The 22,270-nt window shown below is 27.6% G+C and overlaps 1 protein-coding gene across 3 annotated transcripts in view; it reads right to left on the bottom strand.

Annotated features, from left to right (window-relative positions):
- The window catches only part of LOC107453302 (suppressor of lurcher protein 1), a 1,096,374-nt gene that overhangs the window by 91,408 nt on the left and 982,696 nt on the right, over nt 1-22,270 (bottom strand). For all 3 annotated transcript variants that reach the window (XM_071184104.2, XM_071184106.2, XM_071184105.2), the window contains exon 9: nt 5,105-5,294. In XM_071184104.2, the coding sequence (XP_071040205.1) occupies nt 5,105-5,294 (190 nt within the window). The remainder of the gene's footprint in view (nt 1-5,104; nt 5,295-22,270) is intronic.

Raw genomic sequence — 22,270 nt, forward strand, 5'->3', positions numbered from 1 at the left:
TCTAGTATTTTTAATCAAGATAAGAATTAAATGAAAAAAGGAAATGTTGTTCGTATTAGGTAGATAGTGTCATTAACGGTTTACAACTTATTTATTTACTAATAATTTAGTGAAATAAAGGGTTTAAAATTACTAACTCACTCTTTTTAACTAATTTAATTAATTTTTAAACAATAAAATCTAAGTTATATTTTCAGAATAATATTAGTTTCCAAAAAATATTAAAATAAAACTTACTTTTAATCCTTTAGCAAATAAACTAAATTTTATTTACATTGAACATTCTCATAAAAAAAACTTGAAGCACGAAGTATTAAAAAATGAAGTTATAGTCAAAATAAAAAAATATTATTGCTGGAAAACTATATTTTAAGCAATACTTCACAAAGATAATAAAACATTTATTAAAAATATGACTATTAGATGCATATCATGTAATGCAAATTAAGCGAAGCTTTTATAATATTTCTTGTATCGCACGTTATCTTTACTAGTTTAGAATAGTTTACAAACACATTTTTCTAATCTATTAACCACTGAAGTATTAAGTAAGGAGACTTATTTTATATGTATAACAAAATTTTGAAATTTCGCAAATTGATATTTATTTTAATATCGCCTTGAATATTGAGTAGCATTTATTTTTTTAAGCATTAATATTTTTATCCACGCAACATAGTTCTATGATCCAAGCTTAGAATTTTTTTTAAGTAGTATATTAAATATTTATAGCGAATGTTTTGTTCGAAGTATCTAGAAAATTTTTAATGTAATTTTATTCGAATATTGTAATAGCTAAAATGTTCAGGAAAACTTGTTAATAATTATTTTAAAAATAATAATTTTCTCTTATATTTAGTTTGTGAAGAAGTATTTTTTTAATATTTTTTCAAATAATTTAATTTTCTTAAACCATGAAGGAAACAGCAATAATTGAAAACTAAATTTTTACAAAAATAATTAGAAATAAAATTTTATTAAAGTAGGACCAATCATAAATAAGCATGATATTCTATTGATTCAATTAAACTAAATTAGATTTTTGTAAAAACCGGTAGAATTGAAAAACGTTTGAAATTAAATAATTGGAAAGCTTCTCCAACAAACGTGAATCCTATGTTTTATTTTACACCCTGTTTGTGAGAGAAGTACTACATACGTCACATCCGGGTTTGAATGTCGATGGAAGAGTGAAGTACTGAAGTACGTCTCTCAGTAAAAGATACTTTTTTGACTTACTGATAGTGCATCAGGTTCATGAGTAAGTATTCATTCTTTAATGAAGTGCATGCTGAGTTTTAAGCAAAATAAAATTTCTAAATTCAATTTTAATTTTTTTCATTAAACTGTGTTAAGTATTTACTCCTTAAAATTGATTTGATATTTAAAATATAGGCGGCAGCACTACTATTGCGTCGCAGGATTTTGAACTATTTGAAATGTTTTTGAGAGCTTTTAATGAAATAATTAAAATTTATGAAAGTCTGTAATAACTGCCATGATAAGCATTAATTTCAATTATATATTTTTTGATGTAATAAATAATATTATTTTTGAGTTTTATTGATGGCTTATTGATGCATTCCGGTATTGATGGCTTATTGATGTATTGCACATAAAATATAATTTTTGTGCGTTTGACTGTTGTTGTTTTTCCAGAAATTATTTGTGAGAAATCAAAGTTTTATAATTTTCCAAGCGAATTGAGCAATGTCAAAATTCATATTCTTTTTATACATTTAATTATAATAAAATGATTGACAATTTTTGTGTTTCTAAAGTAGGGTATTGCTATAGGAAAATATAAAGGAATAAAAGATAAAAATAACGAATGGAATATTTTTATAAATTTAGTTTCCTAATGGCGGAAAAAATAAAAAAACTAATAACTTTGCCTAAAAAAACACCATTGTAAACGATGTAATTATGTTTGCTTAGAACGAGTCAAAACCTTTGGGAAGTTTTTTTGGGAGTCAGTAAAACATTTGGGAAGTTTTATTTAATATGAATTATAGTATTTAAAATTGGAGTATTCCATTAGTATTTGAAATTGGATCTAATTCTAGCATGGAAGCCTGATTAAAAAAAATTTAGTGTACTTGATAAAAGGCCGTGAAAAGTTTTAGATGCATACTAATTAAAAAAACACTTATTTGAAAAATCGTAAATATTTATTTTTGAATAAAGCAAATAAATAATTTATTTGTTTATTTGCACATTGAATTTATTAAAAAATATTGTAAAATTTTAGAATTAATTTCGGGCATTTCATGAAATTTAAAAGCAAATACAGTTTTTTTAGCTGACATTGTATTTGTTTTTTACTAAATTGTTGCAACAATATTATGTTTTATATAAGGCTTGAAAGTAATCAATTAAAAGAATTCAACCACCGTTATTAATACATAAATTTTTTTTTTGTTCGAATTCCAAAATGCAATGCATTATTCTTTTTAATATTGTGTATAATAGCAACAATCTAAAAATTAAAAAGAAGAAAAATATCCCAATTATACTTTATCATGAATAAATATATTTTAGAAAATTTTTTTTTGAACCAATCTTTTTTAAATTCGTTCTACTTAGGTTGTAAACACATTATTTTTTGTAAAACAAAAGTTGAGCTTCAATTACAATAAAATATAAATTGTTTACGTTCATGTATTTGAATTTTAATAAAACCTTACTAATTTTTTGCTCAGTAGGAATTATTAAAATAGCATTCAGGAACTAAAAGGGTGGAGTGATATAAAAAAGATCATAAAGACATCTCTTTAAAATATCACTAAAATCCAAGACAAAAAATTTAAGCGTTGAAATGTCAGCAGTATATGATTTTAAACTGAGAGTCAAAAATTTAAGTTGTAATGGAATTTAGCTATTTTTTACTTTACTTGGAAACTTTGAAATGAATAAAAACATATTCTTTACTAGTTTAATATAGTTTCCTCACGTTCGAGTCCTATTACAAATAGAAAATTGTTTTCGTTCGAAAGTGTGAATTCAGATGTATATTAATAAATTATTTTAATTCTCGTAGACCATGACAAAATTTGCCATTAAAAGCCATTGCATTAAAATTAAAGTAGTAAATGAACATGATGACTTATTTGAACCTTTATGAAGAAGAAGATCTTAACACTTCAATTTCCTTTCCTGCTGTTCTAGTCACATTACAAAGAAAGCAACAAATTGCCTTCGTTGTATTTAGTTGTTTATCTGATAAAAAGATATAACAAAAAAGAAAAGCTAGAATAGAATAAAAATGAGCCTGATTTTTTTCTGGGGGGCTTGAGGGGTAAAGACTCAAACAATTTGACTTTCTATCCATCCTACGAAGTAGTGATAATTCAAATTGGCAACAATAAACTAATGATTAGCATGGTAATAATATTATTTCAATTCCGGAGATAAAAGTAATTTAAATCACTATTAAAAATAAAAATTATAAAGGAAATTAGTTATTATTTATTTGACAAGGAAACTTTGCAGTGAATAAGAGCATATTCTTTTGTAGTAAAATTTATTTTCCTCATGTTGAAGTCTTATTACAACAAATGGTAAATATTTATGGTTCAAAATGTCGAACTCAGAGGTATATTACTTAATTAATTGTATAAATTTTCGAACGCCATGACAATAATTACCATTCAGAACCATAAAATTAAAAATTAAGTTGCAAATGAACATGATTACTTATTTGAATCTTTATGAAAAAGAAGATCTTAACACTTCAATTTCCTTTCCTACTGTTCTAGTCACGTTACAAAGAAAGCAACACATTGCCTTCGTTCTATTCTATTGTTTATCTGATAAAAGATATGACAAAAAAGAAAAGTTAGAATAGAATAAAAATGAGCGTGATTTCTTTCTGAGTGGCTTGAGTGGTACAGACTCAAGCAATATGGTTTTCTATCCATCCTACGAAGTAGTGATAATTCAAATTGGCAACAATAAACTAATGATAAGTATGGTAATAATATTATTTAAATTTCAGAGATAAAAGTAATTTAAAACACCATTAAAAATAAAAATATGAATTATAAATGAAATTAGTTATCATAAATTTGACATGGAAACTTTGCAGTGAATAAGAACATATTTAGTAATACAATTTATTTTCCTCATGTTCAAGCCTTATAACAACAAATAGTAAATATTTATGGTTCAAAATGTCGAACTCAGAAGAACATTAATTAATTAATTATGTAAATTTTCGTACTTCATGTCAATAATTGCCATTAAGAACCATTAAATTAAAAATTAAATTGCAAATGAACATGATTACTTATTTGAATCTTTTTAAGAACAAGATCTTATCGCTTCACTTATCGCTATTTCCTTACCTCGTGTTCCAGTCACATAACAAAGAAAGCAACACAATGATTTCTTTCTTTTTTATTCTTTATCTGATAAAAGAAGTTAGAAAAAAAGTGTAAATGACAAAAAAGAAAAGGTAGAACAAAATAAAAATGAGCGTGATTTCTTTCTGGGTGACTTGAGTAGTATAGACTAAAACAGCTCGGTTTTCTATCCATCTTACAAAGAAGTAATAAGTCATGGTTCAAATTTTCGACAATTCATCAATGAAAAGTAGGGTAATAAAAATATTTGAATTTCAGAGATATAATAAGTTTAAAACTCCAATGAACATTACGAATTCAAATTATAATTGTTATTAATCATATTTTATTTGACTTTTAAACTTTGAAATGAACAAGAACATATTTTATTAGTTCAATTTATGTTCCTCATGCTTAAGTCATATTGCAACAAATAGTAAATATTTCTGATTCAAAATGGCTTAATTCAGATGTATGTTAAATAATTACTTAAACTCTCGTACGCCATGACAATAATTGCCATTAAAAACCATTAAATTAATACTTAAGTTGCAAATGAACATGATTATTTATTTGCACCTTTAAAAGAACAAGATCTTATCGCTTCAATTTCCTTACCTCGTGTTCTAGTCACATTACAAAGAGAGCAACACAATGCTTTCTTTCTATTTTATTGTTTATCTGATAAAAGAAGTTAGAAAAAAAAAGTGTAAATGACAAAAAAGAAAAGGTAGAACGGAATAAAAAAAGAACGTAATTACTCTCTGGGTGGCTCGTGTGGTAGGTGAAGATCAAAATCCACGAACTGAATCTGCACTCTCTCCTTTCCTTTGCCCATGAAAGAATAGACGCAGAGGATGTCTGCCGGGTACGGTTCCGGGTAATTAGGACTGGTAAAGGAGCCGTTTTTCGAAACATCACTGGAAATCACTTGACCACACGAGAGAGGAACTGAAAAGAACAAAAACAGTCTTGATTAGAATCTACTCCAGAACAGAACCGGGATGCGCGGATTACAGTCAGAACGTTCGACCATAAAAGTACAGCAACGAGAATTACGAGGGGTGCAGCAGTTCTTTTCGAAGGAAAAGTACTTCGAAGAATTCGGAAAGGGGAGAAAAGTTCTTGTTAGATGTTTTTATCTTGGTGTAGTAGGCAATGGATAACGTTTATGAGCGGGGGTACTTAGGGGTGATTTTTATAAGTTTTAAAACTCGGGTGATTTTCTTAATCAGCATATGTAATATATAAATGGGAGAATTTTCACTAAGTACTGATTAAACACTATTTTCATTATTTTATATTAATTTAGGTCAAAATAAGTGATATTATATTTAGCATTTTAATAAATTAGGGTTATGAAATACAGTATGAAACACCAGTATCTTTTTCTGGATTGAGGGTAAATCCTTTAAACACGACTCGCTTCCATACTATTTTTAAAATTTGCAGTTATTTAGGTATTAGAGAAGTAGTTATTCATCTTCGAAATTTCTTTAGTTTTACCAAATAAGTTATTGATAATTTTTTGAATATGAATGAAAAAAAAGTTCAAACTACTTTTTTGGGATTTCATATTTTAGTACAAAAATGTTCTGATAATTTAATAGATTTCTTTTTTTAACTATTAAACTGTTTTTTATAATTAAAAAATACAGAAATATATTCAGAAAAATTGTATATCAGAAAAATAATATACACCGAAAGGCCATTACATTATGACCACCCTCCATCTATAACAATGGGCTCGCCCAGGTTTTCATGGTTTCTCGCTCAGGAACAATGTTTTCATGGGGCACATTAGGACCCATAATCCTCGTAGAACAATCCCTGACTTCTGTAAGCTACTTGAACATAGTTGCAGACCAGGTTCACCCATTCATGGCAACAGTTTTTTCTGCAGGGGATGGTGTTTACCAACAGGGCAATGCACCATGTCATAAGGGTCGAATCATCATGGATTGGTTCGAGGAACATACCTGTGACTTTCAAGTCATGTCTTGGCCCCCAAATTCACCTGACCTTAATCCAATAGAGCATTTGTGGTCCTACTTGGAAAACCAAATTCGTGATGCCACGTTACCCCCTCGCAATGTGAGGGAATAGCAGGACCAGTTGGTGAGCGCTTGGTACCAGATACCTCAGACTACCTATCAGCACCTTGTGGAATCAATGCCACGGCGTGTGCTAGCAGTTTTGAGGGCTAAAGGTGGTCCTACAGGTTATTAGCAGGGTGGTCTTAATGTAATGGCTCTTCAGTGTATAAAAGGGGCATCGGGGATCCATCTCCGTCAAAGGGCTTGTTTTGGTAAAAAATCTTTTAAAAAAAAATCAGGTTTTATTTTTCTGATGCAAAGTATAAAAAATAATATGTTACATCTTAATATATTGGAAATAAATGTACCGTTAAAGTGTTTGGAGCTAATTGAACCAAAATATCGTTTAAATTTGCTGAAACCTTAATAAGGTGATGAGTTGAGCAATATTATCGAACTTCGTAAGCTTGGTTACATGATATTAAGGTCCAACTTGTATTAAAATTTTTTTTAACATCTGCTTAAGGTATGTTCAAATTTGTACCTTATAATTGTTAAAAATGCTAATGTTATACCGATTTCTGAGATGGTAATTAAGTAAGTCAATGCGAAATTAAACTTTTTTTTTGTAATACGATTGTCTACACAATACTGTGGTTTAGTTTGATTAAGCAAATTGACCCTAACACTAGCAGCATAATAATTTGGGTATTCATTGGGCCAATATTCACCACAATAGAATTGTCCAATTGATCCAATATTTCATTGCCTTTATTTCGCCAATATGTGCCCTATACAGATATGTTAAGTTCACCCGATATTTTATAGCCGTTATTCAACCTATGTTGGTTCGATATCGAAGTGTTCAACTCAGCCAATGTTTTATAGTCGTTATTTAGCTAACATAAACCCTACTTAAAATTGTCCGATTGACCCGATATTTTAAAGATGTTATTCATTCCATGTAGATCCTATTTAAAATCGGTCGAATTTCGCTATATTTTATAGCTGTTAAATAAAACCTAAAATGTAAATAATAAATGCTTTTCATAATCTATTTTTTAACATCCTGCAATATCAAAAATAAGAATAAATTTTTAAGGCCTCTTACATCGCTTAATTTTTTACGCCAATTCACACGGTATTACCCCAAAAGCCGTATAATGAGTAAAAGCAATTTTTCCTTTTTAAAATATGTGTGTTTAATTGTTCTATTAATTAATTAATTAATTTTCAAGATATTTGGATCAGCTGAGAGTTTAAAGACAAAGCATTCAAGAAGTGGTTTTCTTATTTCATAATAAATAATCCTGAACAAAAATTTTCTTTCTATCCTCTCACTTTTATCAAATCAAATCATTTATCAAATTACTTTTATCAAAATTTTATATCAACTATCAGAAATTTAATAGACAAACGAAGAAAAAATATTTCTTTTCAAAAGGTGAATCTTTATATTGTACTTGGACTATTGTGAAATAAACAAAAAGGTCTTATGAGCAAAAAAGAAAAATCTGTTATAGGTAGATTTGTTTGTATTGTAAATCACTTATTAAGGAACTAGATATAGAAATGGATATTTTTAAAATATTTTAAATCTTTCCAGGTTCAATAGATGCAAGTACAAAACTGGTCCTTAATTTGCAAGTCTATAATGGTCTTACATATTTTTTGAAAATGGCTTTAGAATAGCTTTCGATATCGGACCGAGATTGAGGTGTATAAGTTTTGTAATAATGGGTGCTAGAATGGCAGTATATTCTGGCCTAAATTTTTTTTTATGTGGGATCTTTATAGATTTACAATATAAGGCCACTATTGAGGTGTCTAAATTATTTAATATTGGTCCTCGAAAAGTTTTGAACATAGGACCAATATTAATTTCTACATAAAACCCTTGTAGGCTTACGAGCCTGTAGCGTAACTACAACTACAACTTTTAAATTCCAGTTTCCTAGTATATAAGGTATGTTAACTTGATTCTATCTTGAGTTACCTCCTGGTAGTTGAAGGTTGATATTGTCGGTAACTTAGCTCCACAAAGGCTCCACAAAGGCTGCTCGCAGGCAGGCCTGTTTCAACAAGCACTCTACATAGGTAACTTTCGTACGTGATCTGAACGCGTGTGTCTCGACGGAAACGACCACCTCGATAGGAACACGCGTACTTTGATGGATGGAACACAGTGAACAATTGACTTGCAATTTATGACGGCGACATTGACGTCCTCGTGCTGTTGCTACTCAGTCAAGATCAGACACAACGGGGGCTTTTAGCCTAGCCCACATTTTTAAAATGGAGAAAAATTATTGAATTCTTTTGATAATACCAGGCTTTGAAATATATTTTACTTTAAAGTCCATAAAAATGTATTTTATAAAATGGAGAAAATTAATTGAAGTCTTTTGAAAATACCAGTCTCTGAAATATATTTTACTTTAAAGTCTATAAAAATGCATTTTTTAAAATGGAGAAAAATTATTGAAGTCTTTTGATGATACCAGGCTCTGAAATATATTTTATTTTAAAGTCCATAAAAATGATTAATAAGTTAGAGAATGACTATCACAATATTTAAATCTTATGCTTATAAAATGTTGAAAAGTAAGCTAAAATGATAATTAGGAGAACTTTGATTAAAGCGAAATAATTTTTTATTTGTATCTCTTTTGAAAAATAGTACAACAGATATGCAGAAACACATTTATATATTACTGAAGTCAGTAAAGATTTTGATAAAAGTTTAAAAAATTTATCAAAAATAAAAATTTAAACATAACTGCAATTAAAAATAAAGCAATCTTTTTTTTAAGACATCATTTCTTTTAACAAAGCATGTTTTAAAATATAGAAATTATTAAATTTGAAAAAATATAGTTTTTGAATAGTTTGAAATCGCATCGTTTGTAGCTGTGTCAATAACAGAAATTTTAAGAAAAACTATGTTAGATAATTAGTTTTATATAAAAAACACTTCAGGATGTAGTTTTTTAAGATACTTTTATATATTTAAAAAAATTGCGGTAAAGGTTCCGTATTTTTTTAAACTGCAATCGAAATTTCTTTCAAAACTACGATATTTTTTTAAAAATTTAATACGAATAGAAATATTAATAGAAATAACGAATGCTTAGAAACTGCTTAGGTAAGAAAAAAAAGTCAAAATTTTATATTTGATAAAGCTAATAACCTAACTGGGTACGGCTTTTATTACGCCAAATATACTCTATCTATAAACCGCTTTTATCAAGCGAATCCTAAGTTAAAAAAGATATTCAAATGAGTATCTTTTTCATTTTATTTTTTTTATGCTTAAGTAAATATTCACAGTAAATATTCATAAAATTTTAATATGATTTTTTTTCTGTGGCAATTCGATAAAAAAACTTTTTATGAAGGCTACGAAGTTTATTTGAACAAAATAATTTGAAATTTTATGAATAACAAACCGTATTTATTAATAAAATGAGCTACCGCGTTTATAAGTTTTACGGCATAAGTCTTAAATATTTTTTTTTAATTAACACAACAATAATAATATTTAAAAAAGGCGGTAATTAGTAAAGTAAACATACTTCATTTTTGATTATGTAAAGAGAAAAAATTAGAACGCTGAAGTTAATCTTATTCTTCATTGTGGTTTTAATTTTTTTCCCGACATAATTTTAAATGCATGGAAGAAACTTCCTTTAAAATTAAGATAATAAAAAAGTTTTATTTAAATACTCTCAGGCAAAAAGTAAAACTTATTATTTTGTGAATTTTTTTCTTTTTTTTTGCCGAAATGTATTATTTGAAATAAATTTTCAGCATTGAATTAAAGACTTTTTTCTTTTATTAAAAGTAATGAATGTTTAAGTTAAAAGGGAAATTATGTTTATTTTGTGCTATTTTTGACAATGAAAATTGAGTATTTTTTTAAATAAAATTTTTGTATTTATAAGTAACTAATAAGAAATAATTAAATTTAAAATAATAAAATATAACAGCATTTTTATTTTTGTTAAACTTTTGACTTTGTTTGTATAACGAAAAGAGAATAAGAATCGGTTGATTGTTTAAAATGAATATAATAGATTTGAAATGGTCTCTAAAGATTTTGTTTTAACAGTTAGTTCAAATATATTACGGGAAAAACAAATTCTATTGTAAAAATATTGCTTATTTTTAATTATCAAAAATCAAAACACATATATGCATTTTGGCGGAATTTCAAATAATGCTCCTAAATAAACTATTAATATAACTATAATAAACTATCAATATATAATAGATTTGAAGTAGTCACGAAGGATTTTAATTTAATTGTTAGCTCAAATATATTAAGGGAAAAACAATTTTTATTGTAAAAATATTGCTCATATGCTTGCTTTATTAAACAAATATCAGAAAATAAAATGAATGAATAAATACTTGGCGGAATTTAAACAATGTTCCTAAATAAGCTATTAATGAAAAATAATTATATTAAAATAATAAAACATAATGACATTTTTATTTACATATACCTTTTAACATTTAATTCTTGAATTTATTGAGAAATAAGTAAAGGGAAAGTTTAAACTTTGATGAATTACTAAAATACATTAAATATTTATAATAACTATGTTATTGCCTTTTAATAGTTACTTAAATATATTTAATTATTGGACTAAGATTGAGGAGTAACGAAAACACAGTGATTTGGCATTGGAAAGTAATTATACCAGACTGGGATACTATTTTCATGGGCGGTTTTGGGCGTAATCAGCTTGAAATCAATGGATATCAGCTTGTCTGTGTGCTTGGAGCGCTAAGCTGATTGTGAAGTCCCGACAAGTGGAATCCCAGTACGAATCCCAGTCGATAAGAATTCCGCATCCGGCTTGCATCGACCACAGTGCTGACGTGAAATATCTTCACTGGTAGACGGATAATGGGTTAGAGTACCCTTGTCGTCAGGCTAACCGCGGGAGGTTCTCGTGGTCTTCCTCTCCATGTAACGCAAATGCGGGTTAGTTCCATCAAAAAGTCCTCCACGAAGGCAAATTTTTCCCAATACTTGATCCAGCAGTTCCCTTGTCTTCTGGATTGGGTTCAAAATTACAAGGCTACGGAGTTGAACATTAGTAGTCTTAAACCCATAAAATTGGGTTGGCTGTTCAACGACGGTTATAAAATAAAAAAGTGGGTGTTGCGGGAGTAATTTATCTTACTTATTTTGGGGAAAAAATAACTCATTGTCTAATGGTCGAATTTTCTAAGCAATTTTACTGAACGTAAATTAAATTAAAACATATATACCTATTGTTACATTTCTATGCATTTTCTTTATTTTTTTAAGTAGTCAAATAGCGAAAATAAATGCAACCAAAATATACTACGGTTAACGATGTAAGGCTCTTCTAAAAATTTTTTTCTAAAGGTAGTATCAAAAATTTTCCTTTTTTTTCTTATGTACTACATGAAATAAGAGAATTTAGCCACGGATACTATTCATGTAATATTTGGTGTATAACAAATTTTTTTGCAGAATTTATTTTGTGCATAATGGCGACAAATTGAGTAAAAATGTTTCAAAAAGTTGGGTTTTTATTACTACCTTTAATTATTAATTAATATGATTATTGATTCATATAAATTATCCAAAAACTGCTCAAGTGATAAAAATCGCTGGAATTTGAATTATCTTCAAAATATTATAATTATTATTATTAATTTTTACTTTTAGGACATTTAAAATTCAATTTTTTGTCCCAGTATATTGGATACAGTTTAATTATTAATTTTCTCTATTTCTTATCTTGCAATATTTGAGCTGCACTATCTATATAAGTATTTAATATTTTAAACCATGTAGCAGCATGTTGAGAAAAAATGTCTTAAAAATCTGGGTTCATCTTTAAATATTTAAAAAACTGAATAAGTAATTAAAATTGAATAAATTGAGTTAATCTCAAAAAATATTTGATACAATTATTTTAATTACGTTTAGACCAATTTAAACTCAATTTTATGCTTTAGATTTAATTTCGTACGTAATTTAAAACCAATGCACAAATTTCATTATTTTACCTGTAGTACTATACTATACAAGTATTTTATAAATTTTTTTTTAAATGAAGCATTTTGAAATTAAAATTCCTTAAAAATGTATCTTTAATCAACAAAAAGCGTTTAAAAAGACAAAAATCGATTAAATTCAGTTTAACTTCAGGATATTTAATACAATTGCCATTTTCACTTAAAAAACGCTTAAATCACAATTGTGTGTCAAGGGTATTGAGTATAGTGAATTATTTACTTATACAAAAAAGAGTACTGATTTATTTGACCTGCTGTATATCATAAAAATAGTTGTATCCGAAATCATAGATTTAAAACAATTTTTTTTCAAATGTTTACAAATACAAATTGTATTGTACAAAATAAGATCTGGGACCTTGTTCAAGTTAGAGGACATTAAATAAGGCCTCACGCGAGTCTTGGAATAAAACAGCCTGCTACAAAAAATTGACTACATCAAAGTCTCTGAGCTATTAAACGAAAATGAAATACCATACAGAAAATCGGGAAAAAAAGAAGCAAAGGAATATCAAAAAGAAGAAGTAGCAAAAGCAATCACTGGTATTAAGAAGCTGAAACAAACGAAATGAACGTAATAAAAGACCGGCCTACAACGAAAGAAATTACTGCCATTTTTTTCGGGATCAGACCAATTGCGGTAAAGCACGTGGTTTCAACATTAGAGAGTGAATGAGAAGAAAGCTTTTCTTCTTTTTTTTCTTCCCTGCTTTGATTTTCACCCCCTCATATGAAGCTCGTATGAGACGGAACACTAAAACACACATATAAACCTCTCTAACTTGTTATTTGTGAGGATTAGGATTTGGAATTTCTTTTCAGTTGTAACGCTTCTGGTCACGAAATGTTTGGAAAGAGGAAACGGAAAAAAAACTAAGCTAACTGTGTTTCCATTTTCTGTCATTGTTCCTGAAGTGGAAAATGGATATTTCGAACGACCTGGCAAATGAATTGGAATGCTTCAAAGCCTTTGATACTGTCCATTAACTGTGAAGTGATGTTTTGTGGTTTGAAGCTGAAGAGATATTCCATCACTTAAAGCAGATTACTTCCTTATTATAAAAGAATAATTGGGGAGAATAGTATTCTTAGACTTTTAGTTAAACACTTCATATTAGATTGATAAAATGAAAATCAGTAGAAATTTTAGTCAGTTAACTTAATCAGTTAATGAAAAATCAAATTATTTATTTCACATTAAATGAGCTTTCATAATTTTTTTTTACATGCCGAACTGAAAAAAAAACTGAATACGCAAATTTTGTGAAACTTCATTTGTTTTTGACAAAACCGTTTCCTGGCACACGCGCTGAGCAAAGATTTTACAATATTTAAAAAAGCAGTCAAATAACCATAAATAGGATGGCATTCAAACTATTAAATGTGAGAAAAACCATTTATTTACTACTTTCACTTAATGTGGTTTTAAAAAAAGAAGAATGTTATCGCACCAGCTAGGCCCAACTAATGAAGTCATCGTGCTCCTTGAAGCTGGGTACATATTATAGCTAAAAGGGCTAATCTGTCTATCTTCTGACAGATAGACATGGGTTCAGATTTCAGCGTTGAAACCACAATATTTCCTCAACACACGAAGAATTTCCAGTGTCCTGCTCTCCCAATTTGTGACCTTGGACCTTTAGCCATGCTATCATTTACGCATAACTGGCAGCAGCATAAAGTTGCTTAACACAAAAAGTCTAGTCCCATCTCTTACGATAAATGAAACAACCAGATAAACTAATTAAACCACATTCTATGGTTCTTGATGAAACACAACTCAATCCCAACCTAACTCCAATGCTCATTACCTAACGATAAGCCTAGCTCCAGTATCCGGTTAAATTTCTTCTTTAGGGTTTTGAAGCCATACTAATTGTGAAGGTTAAAAATCCATTTTCATGGTTATTTTACCATTCTAGTTGTAAACGGTTTCAAAACTGTCTACGCAAAAAAATATTCTTCACTGTAAACTTTACTTTTAATTAAATGGACCGTCAGCTGCTGGTTACTCTACCGTAATTTTAGAATGAAAATTCTAACAGTGCAGACAGGTAGTGAGTTATATTGAACGAAGCTAATCTAAACATGCAAAGGCTAAAATTTATTTTTGGTAAAAAGTCACATATTTTTAAATTGGCAGATGAAACAGTTAAGTACTATACTTATACAATGGAACATTTTAAATTTATAAATGCAACAAATATTAGATTCCAAAGAAACGTTTAATTTATCCCATAAATCAAAGCTTTTCTTTGCAATCGACCGTCAACCGAAAAAACGGATTGAACTTATTTTCTCAGTCTGGCGATTCAAAATCAATATGAAGGGATTTTCATCGCCAAAGCGTAGTTTCAAAATGATGCCTCTTATTGTTAAAAGAGTATTAATAATGAAGAAAGATACTTTTTTTCCTCGAAATTATTCATTCGTGAATTCAGTTTCTGTCTAACTAACAAGAGGGGGATTTACACGCTAGAATCGTATTATTTTGAGAATTTCTAGAGTCGCTTGAAGAATATCGATTGGCGAAAAGTACTAGTGCAATTTTCTGAAGCGAACAAATCATGACCCCCGTTGAACTAACGAACCGTATTTGGTGGGATTCGGTAAAGAACACGAGATAAAACATTCACTTCTGATTGTTAGTGGCTGAAACTTGTTTTTATTTCGATACGCGAGAAACTAATAAAAATGGGAATTTTAGTTTTGTTGAAGCATTCTTATTGAATATGATACTAAAATGTTTTTGCGCTTAAAGAGTTTTCATATTTCTCTAAAAAGGCTTTTTATAGGTTCATTTTGCTTTGTTTTTTTATCGTTTTAAAATTTGGAGTATTGCTATTTTTCAAAAACCTTTTTAGGATTCCCATTTTATCCGATAGCTAATAAAGAAGTAGTTGAGGCATAAAAATAATTTTAAAGTTTTAAAGTTAAATCCCAGTTTTTTCTTAAAAAAATTAAGTTTATTTGAAGAATGTTTTTTTTATGATGAATATATTAGTTTCTCAATTCAATATACCTACTCATTTTATTGTTTATGTTTTGTCATGGGTAGTTTCAAATATATCTGCAATTTTTTTGATTTACTTCATGCAAAACATTTAAAGTCTTTTCAAAAAACCCTTAAATGCTAAATAAATGTATCTGTAGTTCAGAACTAATTGAAATGATATTTTTAATATACCTAACATAAAATGAATTCGGCAAATATATATATATATATATATATATATATATATATATATATATATATATATATATATATATATATATATATATATATATATATATATATATATATATATATATATATATATATATATATATATATATTATGAGGTTAAGTAATTAAACCTTAACATCCATAAAATTGTGAGAAGTTTGATCATGTATACTATAATATCTAGAACCATACTATCCTTCAAAATGATATAAATATGGTGCAATGTGAACCATATTATCGTATTTCTTAGAATTCATTACACGTTACTGCTGTTCAAGTTAATATCTTATTAAAATTCATAAAAAATTTGTCCAACATTCTAGTTCAAGGTATATGAAAAACTGATAAAAATGGCGTTATTTGTTTAGTTGAAGTATCATTACTCAATGAGATAATAAATATTTTTTATGGTTAAAGAGTTTTCCTAATTCAGTAATACACACTTTTTATAATTGCACCTTTATAATTACACTTAAAAAATTTTTTTTACAATTTTTTTTTCAAATTTTTTTTTTTACAATTTTTAAAAAAAATTTTTTTTTTTACAATTTTGAGCACTGCTAGTTTTTAAAAATGTTTTTAGGAAATGGAGAACTCCTCAGCTTATGAAAGAAAAAAGAAACCATAAATACCCAGTTGTTCAATTTTCCCAATTTTTTTTATCGAATTTAAGCTTTCATGATATTATATCATTCGTATTTTTGTTTTATTGTATTTTTTTATACAATACAAGGTTATTTATAGACATTAAGTTCTTGAACAAAGTTCTTACTTGTGTGTCATGTCGAAAATAGATTAAGACAATGGCCTAACATTTGCGTACCATAGAATTTAAATTTTAGGATAAAGTTCTCACACGTGAACACCATTGAATTTAAATTTCCAGTATAATATATTTACATAGGCTTGCTATCAAATTTAAACTTTTATTATAATCTTCTCACATATGCTTGCCAAGGAATTTAAACTTTTAGGGAAATATTCTTCTATAATCATACTACCATTATATTATGCATAATATCATGAAATATTTATATTTAACTTTTATACTTCGAAATCAGATTAAGACAATGGTCTAACATTTGCGTACCATAAAATTTATATTTTAGGATAAAGTTCTCACACGTGAACACCATTGAATTTAAATTTCCAGTATAATATTTTCACATGGGCTTGCTATCAAATTTAAACTTTTAGTATAATCTTCTCGCATATGCTTGCCAAGGAATTTAAACTTTTAGGGAAATATTCTTCCATAATCATACTGCCATATTATGTATAATATCATGAAATATTTATATTTAACTTTTATACTTCGAAATTAGATTAAGACAATGGTCTAACATTTGCGTATCATAGAATTTAAATTTTAGGATAAAGTTCTCACACGTGAACACCATTGAATTTAAATTTCCAGTATAATATATTTACATAGGCTTGCTATCAAATTTAAACTTTTAGTATAATCTCGCATATGCTTGCCAAGGAATTTAAACTTTTAGGGAAATATTCTTCCATAATCATACTGCCATATTATGTATAATATCATGAATTATTTATATTTAACTTTTATACTTCGAAATTAGATTAAGACAATGGTCTAACATTTGCGTATCATAGAATTTAAATTTTAGGATAAAGTTCTCACAAGTGAACACCATTGAATTTAAATTTCCAGTATAATATTTTCACATAGGCTTGCTATCAAATTTAAACTTTTAGTATAATCTTCTCACAAATGCTTGCCAAGGAACTTAAACTTTTAGGGAAATATTCCTCCATAATCATACTACCATAAAATGTATAATATCAAGAAATATTTATATTCAACTTTTATACTTCGAAATAATATTTATAAAATTGTAATGCAACAGTAAACTAAGGAAATTCCAAATAAATCAACAATGCGATAGCTCAACTACGCAGCCTGAATAAATTAGATGTTTGTTTTGGAATACATGAAGTGATGGTCAATATTAAATTTTCCTTGTCCTTATATATCATCTGGGAATACGATAAGTTAGGTTGCCTTATCGAGTTAAGTAGTCACTAAAAGTGCATTAATGATAGTATCTTTATGGTCATTGTGGTCTCTTGATGATACGAGAACATGACGTTAACCTCTTTGTTCCCATAAATCTTGTTTTATTTTTCATATACGCAGGTAAGCATTTCATGTTTGTAGTTAAAGGCACAAATCATGTCTGTGGACACATTCAATGAAAGACATTGAGAATTAATGATTCTGTTTTTCGGTAAAAGATCGAAAATATATCAAAATTATCAGATATTATCTGCGTTTGAAATATATCATATTTCTTATAATTTTTTTCCTCTTGTTTCATGGCTTTCGTTTATAAACATAATTTATAATTTATGCCTTTGAGTTTCTTATAGAATATATTGGTTTGCTTGTTTCAGAAAAAACTAAAATGTTTCGAGATTGAAAATTCTTTACCTGGTTGAAAATAAATTATATGATGTGTACACAATCTATTATTAAGAAATTTACTATTTTACGGCGTCAAACGACCGATCAAATTCTAAGTTTGCGATTATCAATGTTCAACTTCGTAATTAAGTAGTTTTGAACCAAACGCTAAAGATTAGCATTTTCGGATCACGCGTTGGGATAAACTAGCCTTCATTTAGGACTTTTTGATAGAAACAACCCGCATTTGCGTTTCATAAACAAGAGAACCACGAAAACCTCACATGGTAGTACTACAGAAAGGAGATTCTAACCTATAAACCGTCTACCACTGAGGATATTTAAAGTCAGTACTCTGATCTGTGTGAGCTAAGAGCAGAATTCGTATCAACCAGCTACCGTTGGGATTCGAACCTGGGCCATATAATTGAGATATCCGCACCCTCTGCCTTTAATTAGCTTGGTCTCTCCAAGCAGGCTTGCAGGATGGCAAGTAGCATAAGAAACAACATAAACATGAGTTGCGTCCATAATACATCAAGGATAACAACACTTGCTATTATATTTCAAACTCCAACATGGATCGAGTGATCAGTGTCCAGGCATGAACTATATTGAGAACGTCTAAATCGAGTTGGAGTAGAATCTTAATTTATAGAATTGGTCAACGCAGGTGGTCGAGAAATATGTAAATAAGTTAGTATCAGGGATAATCGAATTTATGCACCAGATTAAATTGAAAAATGTTTCATGGCAACTCTTTTATAAAACGGGTTTTGATGCTTTTAGTCTCGCTTTTATTGTTCCTGTTTCAATAGGCTTCGATAAAGTTTTTCTGCTGTAACCTTATTAATTTGCGATCTATATCGTATTCAAAAAATCTCCTTCAAGATCTGTAAGCTAAAGAAGAGACAGCGGTCCCTGTTAATCTGGCCAACGCGTGAGGAGAGTTAAAACGTTACAGAAACAAATTATTTTAATAGGGTTGCAGAGTAAGCTGCAAAGTTAAATAATGTAATGTAATAGTTTTTTTATACATTAAACACAAAACAATTATACTATAGTATTATATTACAATAATTTTGTAATGTAAATCATAGGAAATTAATCATGATTAATTATAGTTTAAACTCCAAATGCACTGCTGTAAGATAAACTAACAAACATAGCTTTTTTTTGCTTAAATCAACAGTTTACGTTTTTGAAATGCGAAATTTATTTCAATATTTTTTCAATGTATAGTAATTGTCTTAAAAATGCTTAGTTAATATGCTAACGTAAAAGTATACTGACATTTATACTTAAATTACATACTTACATACTTCAAATAAACATGCATACATAGTTTAAATCAAATAATTCATAACCATGAGTGTAAGCGTTGAGAAATAAATTCATATATAATTTTATTTAAGTCTGCAGATGGACATAAGGAATAAAAACATAACAATAATGATTTTTCAATAATTATTTTTCAACAATTTGTGTTATGTTTTAACTACTTTATTCTGAATTAGGTTTATCAATAAACTAACAATCTATAGATTCATCAAAATTAAATCAAATGATTCATAACCGTAACCATAAATCAAAGCGTAAAAGAAAGCCAAAACGCATAACACTACCATTTGAAATTTTATTTAATTCTGCAGATCGACATAAAGTAGAAAAACATAAGAATAATATTTGTTTTTTAACAATTTATGATATGTATTTCGTGTTTTATTCTGAATTTGTTTACCTTATCAGTAAACAAACAATCACGATGAACTAACATTTAATAGAATTTATAAACTTCATTTTACAATTATTTACTTCTATAAATCAAAGAAACAAGAAAGCTGAAATCCATAATGGATAAAAATAATTCGATAAAATAACGAAAAACAAAATCTTTCGATTTTTTTGTTGTTGTTGGAAATTCGTTGAACATTTGATGATCAGACACGTTTTGTAATTCGGTATCTAAGTGATTATAGACTTTTAAAATTTTTTTTCATTTCTTTCTGAAATTTAATATTTATTTATAATTTCCTATCGGATAAAAGAAAACAAAACTTTTAAAAATGGAAGAGAATTCCATAAACTCCAAAGAGAATTCTTTAATACGACACTTTTGTTATTGACAAAATTCCAATAATTTGGAAACGTAGAGCTTGAAAGGAATTATTTTATGATATAACAAAATATTGTTTTAAAAAAATCCTTTTCTTAAAGAAATCAAGTAAAAGGGATATTCATAAATTGAAATGTTTAGTAATAATTTAAAAACACGATTGAAAAATGAAAGATTTAAAATAAAGATGAAAGACTAAATGATTCTGAAGGGGGAAAAAACGAAAGTGAGTTTTTTTATGGATTTATATCAAATCGAAGAAGTCAGTACAAAAATTCTCGAAGTGAGATAATGCAGTAGAAACGTAATTCTTCCCCCCCCCCACCCAAAAAATGAAAATTGCAAAGAAACAAATCTACTTATAATTTCAGTTCGTGAAAAAGACTTTAAGAGAAGGATTTGTGAAATGGACTGCATATTTTTTTTCTTTGAAATACGTTCTTTTTTCAAAGGAAGGAAATGCTTTTGACAAAAAGCATTTATGTACTTTTTAATGCTAGGCACAATGTATTAAAAAACTAATGACAAGATTTTTTTTGTTTGTTTTGGATTTGGATTTAATTTATTTTATGTTTTTATTTAAAGGGACGTTTAAGAATTAAAAAAAAGCTGAAAATATGGTTAAAAGAACAATTAAATAAAATATGTTTGAAATAAAGAATTTTGAATTATTTATCAAACTAAAAAATATATATTTTCAGAAAAAGATATGTTATTTTACTTATCATGCTAGAATTAAATATATCCCAAAAGAAAAGACTTCGTTTTTTTTTAAAATTATGAATTGTTATCTGCACTTCATTTTTTTCTTCTTTAAAAGCTAATATGATAAGTGAAATAAAAGCGTGATATCAATTAGACATAACTTCAAAATTAAGACGATTTAAAACTAAATTACTTAAAAAATTGCTTTTTTTTAACCTACATATTTGTTGCTTTATGATTTTTTTTTAATTTGGCGCATCACTGTTAATTAGCTCAATTATTTATTAATGGAAATGTTACAAAATATGTGAAGAATTAAAAAAAATGATATTAAAAACATGTATAGATTTTTTGTATGTTTACTAGCAGCAATATAAAAATTAATCAAACATACTTTCAATTAAATTAATTAATTTTTGCTAATTAACTGATTACCGTACTTAATAAATTTTTTTTTCTCCAAACAACTAGTTGAACTAAATTTCTTAGGTTAATGAATAATTTTATTAGTTATTACTTTTCAAAAACTAAAAAGCATAAAAAAATCATCTAGCATCATGCATTTTTAGTTACCGTGTAATAGTTAGATGCAGATCTTTTTGTATAATTTTGATTATTATTTTTGAGTAAATCCAACGTTACAAGCTGCATGATTGCAACATACTGCTTTGTACTAAAAACTCACAACTTATTTTGTTAATTTATAAATATAGGAAGCTAAAAACTCAAGAATTAAGTAAATTCAAACCATGATTTTTCATTATCATTTATTTTATTTTATTAGGTTTATTAATAAGCAAAAATTCAAACAATTTACATCTACTACCAAGTTAAAAAAATTCAGTTACTTGAATATAAACATCAATAAAATATGGTTTTAGTCCCCAGACCCCTAACTTGTCAATTTAACAAAATTTTTCCCTCTCCACACTACTTCTGTATTAAAATATTAAAAAAACATGTTTTGTAACTTTCAAATCACTAAATTTGGAGCTTTTAAAGAATCTCAGAAGTCCGATGCCATTTTAAAAGTAAGAAAAGTTAGAATACATAGTTTTACAGAAAATCAAAATAAGAACAATAGTCATAAAGAATCCTAATTATATAAAACACTAATGGCTATACATGTATAGTGTCATTTAGCTGTTGAAAATTCTTTTGTTTTGCATTGGCACCAAAAAAAAAAATGAAAGAAGAGAGTGAGTTATCATAAATATGCGAACGCTTAAATATCCGTCTCAAATGTTATTAATTTCCGAATGAAAATTCTCTTTTGCGTGAGCATCGTAAAACTGGAGCAAACTGAATTGGCAGACACAGGTGATGGAGTGAATATTGGTAACTGTAAGT

Source organism: Parasteatoda tepidariorum, chromosome 10, assembly GCF_982258835.1.
Source record: "Parasteatoda tepidariorum strain Cologne lab strain chromosome 10, Ptep-v5.0, whole genome shotgun sequence".
NCBI classification, from domain to species: Eukaryota; Metazoa; Arthropoda; class Arachnida; order Araneae; family Theridiidae; genus Parasteatoda; species Parasteatoda tepidariorum.